This window comes from Poecilia latipinna, unplaced genomic scaffold, assembly GCF_001443285.1.
Source record: "Poecilia latipinna isolate Pla-1442-1.1 unplaced genomic scaffold, P_latipinna-1.0 Scaffold405, whole genome shotgun sequence".
Lineage (NCBI taxonomy): Eukaryota > Metazoa > Chordata > Actinopteri > Cyprinodontiformes > Poeciliidae > Poecilia > Poecilia latipinna.
In genome coordinates this window covers 254,996-262,056 of record NW_015113021.1, presented here as the reverse complement: position 1 = coordinate 262,056, position 7,061 = coordinate 254,996, and the positions used below count along the sequence as shown (strand labels likewise).

Below are 7,061 nucleotides of genomic sequence, written 5' to 3'. Positions count from 1 at the left end.
AATGTGCGCATGTGTAGATCATTCCCAATAATTCTAGTTATTTATGCTACGTGTTAGCCTCCACTTTTTATTATTAAAAAAATTTGAGTCGGGCTGCGTTTAACTGCTGAAGAAAGAGTCGGAAAACGACTCGTCGGGACGACGACAACAAACAAAAAAACATATGCAATTACAGTTGCACAGCAATGACATCTACAGGCTATGAAACGGAATTACAGTAACTTTTTTAATTCTATGATACTCAACTCAATAACTTCGAATATAATTTGTATTCAGGTAATTTCGTTAATCCATTAATTAATGTTAAAAAAGTCAAAATCATGTATTTTAGAGACTGAATATATACGGTATTTCCAAGAGGTCAATGATGTTTAATTTTGATTATTTGAATAACAGCCAAAGACATTCGTTTCTCCAAAAAATTTAATACACAAAAAGTTTTATTTCAGTTCAGAAATGTTATGCTTTGTAATGTTATGTCGTGCAAATAAATACCCAACTGAATGCATCACCATTTCAATGAAAGACTGTTGTCCGTCACGTGACTGATGTGGATCACGTGATAGTTTTTTCAGGCGGCGGTTGTAAACACGGAAGTGTTGGTCTCAGGAAGCATTCTGGCTTTCTCTGCCCGTGGAGAAGGTCGCTTTAAAGGCGCAGAGTATCGGGATTTACCGCCGTAATGATGAACAGGATGGCCGGCTGTCTGAAGGTGACTGCAGCCGTGATGGTGTTTTTAGCTGCGGTGGTATTTCAGGCAAACTGCGAGTCCTTTGGAATGAAGAGAGTCAGAAACGCAAAGGTACGCTTTCCGCTTTGTCAACAACAACAAAAATAAATAAATAAATAAATCTCTGTTCGGTTACACCCGCGTTCTTACTGTTTTTCTCAGTCGCTTTTGTGCATTTCTCGAATCATTTTCGACGTTTTCAAAAACAGTTAATGTATTTCCCAAAACAATTAGTAGAAACAGTGAAACAGCATGGACTCCCTGCAAAATCCAGTTTCTTCCTCAAAATACTTAGTTCATCTCTCAAAATGAAATATGTGTCAATGAACACATCAGTGCTCCAGAATGTTATGTCTTGTTTCACTGTGATTGAATAAAACAGTCAAATTTGTACTTTTGCTGTCATCTGTTGAGAGGCAATGTGATACAGAAAAAAACAGACAGGAGTGCAGAGAGCAAAAAACAGCAACAAAATGGAACAGAATAACCTCCTTAAAGAAAACTGTACATGCAGTGCTTAGGGGTTACATTGGAGTCTTCCTTTACTTTCCATTAACATGCTGAGAAATTATTGCTGTATTATGAGAACTTGTTCAAGCATTTCCCATGTTAAGACTTATACAATGAAATTGTGCTTACATTTTGGGGAAGTCGAGACAACTCAACAGAGACCTGTTTAATACATTTTGACCAACGTGACAAGAGCAATTGAAAGTGTAAGAAGAAGCATAGAATTGTACATAACCACTTGCAAGATGTTCAAAAGCATTTGCACCTTGCTCAAAAGTGCTTTTTGATGTGCACAAGTGACACGTTGATTTGAAGATTGAACAAATAGTTTTGAGAATTTCTGTTGTGCTCTGAGAAATGCACCAGTGAGACCAGAAATTGTAAAATCGTTCATTGAAGGATTAAAAATAGTTATTTAACGTGATGCATTAAGAATAGAAACTGGTTGGATTTCCTTTTTTACTTTCAGGTATTTGTAGAAATATGTGCAATACATTCTGTTAAAGTCTGAAAACTCTGGGAATATTTTTCCAGAGCCAGACTTAAATGGCTTTTAGTCTGGAAAAGAATAAGTTTTAAACCTTAAGTAATGTGTATGATCCCTAAATAATATTCCAGTTTGGCCATTTTTTTTTGGTCTAGCATGGAAGTTAATGTAAATAACCAATATTTTCTTTGCAAATCTTTTATGCCCCGTACTAAGAAATTCAAGTTTATTGTTGTATTTGACATCTGAAATGAGATGCTCATATCTTTTTTTAAAGCTGCTTAAGAATCCTGGTGCCATTGTTGGAAAAGAAGATTAATGACACCTAAATGAATAAACTGTTATAGGCAACTTCAGAAGGAGAAAAATTTGATTTCTGTCACATTTCAGTTTTACTACGTCAGTGTAAAGCATAAAGCTGGATCTTTCTGGCAGAGAGTCAAACGGAGAAGTGAAGGTTTGATGACTCTGCAGGTTTTGGGTTTCGGCTGGAAAAACTGCGGACAGCCCGACGCTCCGGCTGTGCTAAAGACCCTGACTGTGTCTCCAGATCCCATCAACATTCCGGGATCACTGACGGCCGCTGCGTCCGGATCCACGTTGGTCAAGCTCGCCTCCCCTCTGTCTGTGAGTTGACGTCTTGCAACACAAACCTGAAACAATCAACTGAAAATTGTGCATATGTTTCAAGATGTTTGTTATTGGGACATTCAGCACAGTTTGGTTTGGTTACATCATGGGAAAACCAGCTGAGACTCAGCAAAACACACCGACAATGCTAACACTGCAGGTATTTGGTTCTCGATTTGCAATGATTACACACTGATCAGATTAGACACTGACTGTTAGACTGTTTTTTAATAAAATGAGAGAAAACATTATCAGTTTTGCAACAGCAGTAAACTAAAGGGAGAAGCAGTCAACTCCTGCACCACTAGCACTTCATCATTTCTCTGGTAATAAACCACAAAACGACGTTTATCAGTTTTAGCATTAACTACATGTTAGTGTGTGAGAACGCCTCAGACACTGAGTTACTCAGCAGCAGCAGATCTGTTTGTCTGCAGCTTGCAAATTTTTGTTTGTCTCAGCAGATGCCTCTGGATTTGCTGTCCAATCATCATGTGAGCTTACTGATTAGAGGTTTGGCGTCTTTTTTTTAGAGCGCCTTGACCTGCAAACAGCAACTCAAACATTTTAAAACATTTAAATATATAAACTAGTGTTTCTACTTACAACTTCTCTTTTCTTTTATCAATTTGTTGTGGATTATTTTTTTTCTGTTAATCTCTTAATTTTGTAGGGTTGCACACAAAAACATGAAACAAGTCAAAGTATTAAAGAAACTATTTGTACAAAGGGACAAGAAAAGATTATCCTATTATTTACAGATTAAACAAATCTATTCCCCATGCTGTGAATGTAAAGTATGGTAAAACTAATATTGTATTTTGTCCCTTGTTTTAAATGGCTTTTAGTCTACTTATTAAGATTCTACATTTATTGCTGCATTCTCCAGTTGAGCTTCCACCTCACCAATCACCTTTCCTGCACACTTTCCCCACTCAGTTCCTCCAGACTAGCGGCAGCAGCACTTAGCAAACACCTGGTGGAACTGCATGTCTGCTGAGCTGATCATGTGAACTACTTCTCAGTACAACTCTCCTAAAAACGAGAAAATAGGAGTGTTGTTGTGATGACGTGTCAGAAAGAGTGGGAGCTTTTAAAAAAGACAGAGCCCCAATTACAAGGCATCAAATTGTGAAGTCAAATTTCTTTTAATTTGACCTCACAAATTAAAAGAACTGAAGGTGTTCTTCAGTTCTTTTACCTGAAGAACACCTTCAGTGTAACCTGAAAGCTGAAACTGTAACCTTCAGTTTTTATAACACCTGCAGGTTACATAGTTACTTGATTGTGCTATGTGCCTGGAAAATACATAATATTGCTCCTTTAACAGCTCAGCTCCACACCTTTATTACTCATGCCAGTCAGTTATTGTGTTGTTTATGGTGCCATTCTTGTGTTTGTGCAGGTTTGAAACTAAAGTCAATCTTTTTGCATATCACTCTGACCTCCTTTTCTTTTTTTTTTTTTTTTTTTTTTTTTTTTTTTTTTTTTTTTTTTTTTTTTTTGTAGTTGAATGTGACCCTGGAGAAGGAGGTGGCGGGTTTCTGGGTGAAGGTCCCCTGCCTCGAGGATCTTGGCAGTTGTCACTATAATGACGCTTGCGAGATTCTGAACCAGCTGATCCCACCGGGACAGGACTGTCCCGAACCGCTGCACACCTACGGCCTACCCTGTCACTGCCCCTTCAAAGCGGTGAGTTTTCTTTTCACCGACAGAAACTGAACCTGGGTTAAGTTTTGGCATCGTTGTTTATTGCTGCAAATTAAAAAAAAAGGTTTCAGTGACCGAGAGGTTTAAAACAAATATTGCTCCTGACAGCAAACATTATTAGTGCGTCTCACAAATGGTTGAAAACGGTCAACTTGTTCTACTTGGCGGTAACGAGGAAGCATCCTGATACCAACAATTCCTCCCAGCAATACAGGAACAATCTGTTGAAGGTCTGCTTGTTTTGCACCTAGATGGAGAGCATTGTCACGTAGTAAAAATTATGTCGCCAGTCAAAAATGAGAACAGTAACAGTTTGCAACTGTGAAAAGAGGAAACTCCTCTGGTCTTAACCGTAGTGGCAGCAATATGATCAGTTCTGAAAGAGCAGGTTGAGGAATGATAACAAACGCTGTGAGAAACTCCAAACGCTAGTAAAACGAAAATGGATCACCAACAGTCAGGACTTTGTCTCAAAGGTGATATCCAGCATAATGAAGAGATTTACTGAAGTTAGAAAGAAAGGAAGACTCAACACTGGAAATACTCACTTTACACTGAAATCTGATCCACCCTTTAAAGGTTAGATAACACTGAACTCCAGTGTTGCCAAGTTTGCTCTGATTTTTATATTCTCTGTGTCTCCTCAGGGCTCTTACTCGCTGCCTCAGACTCAGTTCTACCTGCCCTACATGGACCTGCCTTACTGGCTCACCAATGGGAACTACAGGGTTCAGGGAGTCCTGGGTGGTGGAGGCAAAGAGCTGGGCTGCCTCAAGCTGTCTCTGTCCATTCACTCCAGCTGAGGAGATGATTCACAGCAGCTTCATATTTCTGTTTATCTGCACAGAAAAATGACGTAAACTCCAGGCTTTAGAAAGTTGCGTCAACTTTTAATTTTATGTTTGATTCGTGTTTCAGCAGCTGTCGTCTCTCCACATCAGGGGAAAACAAACACATATAAGCAGATTAGGTACTACTGATGGTGTTTGATTTAAACAGGATCAAGGTTTTGCTAGATTTTTTTTTTAATTCTATGCTTTTACTGTATATGTAAAAAGCTACAGTAACCAGAGAAGAACATTGACATTCTGCATATGAGCCTTTTAATCTATTTTTAATGTTGTCTTTTGTTACAAGCTACTTTTTATTTGAAGATTGTCTTTATTTTCTTTCAGTGGCACAAGTTTTCTTTAAGCTTAGAAAACTGTGATTATTTTTAGCAGTTAACAAAAACCAAGTTGTGCAGTTTAATTCATTCTGTGGAACATTTGGCCAGTTTGCTAAAATGTTAAGATTTTTTTCTTTCTTCATCAAGTTTTTAGATTAATGAAAATAATGAAAACTTAAGTGGGATGATGTGGACTATTTGACTAAATCTGTAAAAATAGTAGTATAACAAACTTAAACATTGGTCATACTGTTTCATGCAAAAATCCCAGTGTTTGAGGCAACATTACATTTCTTGTTTACTTTGCATCATCTCAGGAAATCGATGAGGTCATGTTTTTCTTCATCAAGACTCAATTTAAAAAACAAAACACCTTATTTTGTGGTCATATAAACATTGTACAATGTTTTAAATATTTGCCTTATAATTTTAAAGCAAAATCATTCCAACACTAAAAAAAAGCTTGAAAAATTGCTGTATTCATTAAAATACTTTGTTTCAATAAATATGTTTTTTGCACAGTATAATTGTGTTTTACTCTCATTTCTGTAGCATCAAGAAGGCAAAATGAAAGTGATTTTATGTTTTCCTGCCTGGGTGAGAATGTCTTATTTCTTTGAGGAAATGATTTTAACAAATCTATAAGTGGCCACCATATAGTAAATAGATTTTAATTGCAGCTGGTAGTTTTAGCCAAGTGCCTCTTTTTTTTTTTTTTTTTTTTTAGAACAAACTCCAAGACAATTCTGCCTTTTTATAATTTAAGAAAATATGAAGTTTGTTTGTCATTTTATAAATGACCATACTGTCATCTTTGCACATGCGCACAGTCTATAGTTTTTAATAAGATTTTCTTATATAAAGTAACCAACACTCTAAAGCTACTGTGGCGTTTGAGTCTTACAAGATGCAGTTACGTGTTTCACCACACGGTGGGAGTATTTCACAGCCTCCCAACAAAGAATTACACAAAAATATTTTTTCTCCAAATTTTTGTGTCTGTTGTAATGTCCTCAGAAGACGACCAAACAACACAACTTGATCATCATGGCTTCAGTTTCATGGAAGTTTGTTGTTTTGATAACATTTTAGCATAAAAATCAGTTTTAAAACTACAGCAAGATTGGATATTATAGGGAAGCGACAAACAATACAGAAAACAAAAGGAGGAAAGTGACGAAGTGCACAATAGTAGCAGATAAGGTCTGCTGGACTGACAGGATGTTATTTTCTTTTGGTTCACAGATGAATAGAATGACTGCTCAATTTTCCTGGCCTTAAGTCCATCTGCGGCAGCTGAGGAGTGCTGTCGCATGTAAGAACAGCAAAACCAGAGAATATTTAACATTTGTTGCACTTTTCAATGCTGAGATTTACGTTGACGCAGTTTTCAACTTCAATAAAACACTATGCAGTTACTGTTAATATGTCGGCGGTATATCTGCTGTACACATGCTGTGGTTGGGCTCTAAGTGAGGCCACATTATCACAATCTCCCTTGTTAAAATGCTGTGGCTGCAGTCGATTCAGTGTGCTTCCTGCTTCCTGTCTCAGAAACAAGTGGTCTGCAGATGCCTCTAACACAGCCAGTTGGGACCTTCAAAAAATACCTCCTCTAAACTGTTTGCAAGCTGTTTTCCTTGATCTTTGATGGAAACTGTCACAAATTGAAAGAGATAATATTCACAAATCATTTAGCACAAAAGTATATCAGATTTAATCAAATTTACTTTCAATTTACTTTGGAGGCTGGGTTTTAAGAGTAGTTATCGACAGTCAGCATCCTAAGTGCACTAGACAACATTCTACACACCAGAGGAGCACCG

General features: G+C 37.2%; 1 protein-coding gene across 1 annotated transcript; it reads left to right on the top strand.

Annotated features, from left to right (window-relative positions):
* Window positions 1–568: 568 nt before the first annotated feature.
* gm2a (ganglioside GM2 activator) lies at window positions 569–5,600 on the top strand. The gene is made up of 4 exons (XM_015037423.1): window positions 569–802; window positions 2,202–2,354; window positions 3,867–4,049; window positions 4,715–5,600. Exons 1-4 carry the CDS (start codon window positions 683–685, stop codon window positions 4,868–4,870), a joined length of 612 nt encoding a protein of 203 aa, XP_014892909.1. The 5' UTR covers window positions 569–682; the 3' UTR covers window positions 4,871–5,600.
* Window positions 5,601–7,061: the final 1,461 nt, after the last annotated feature.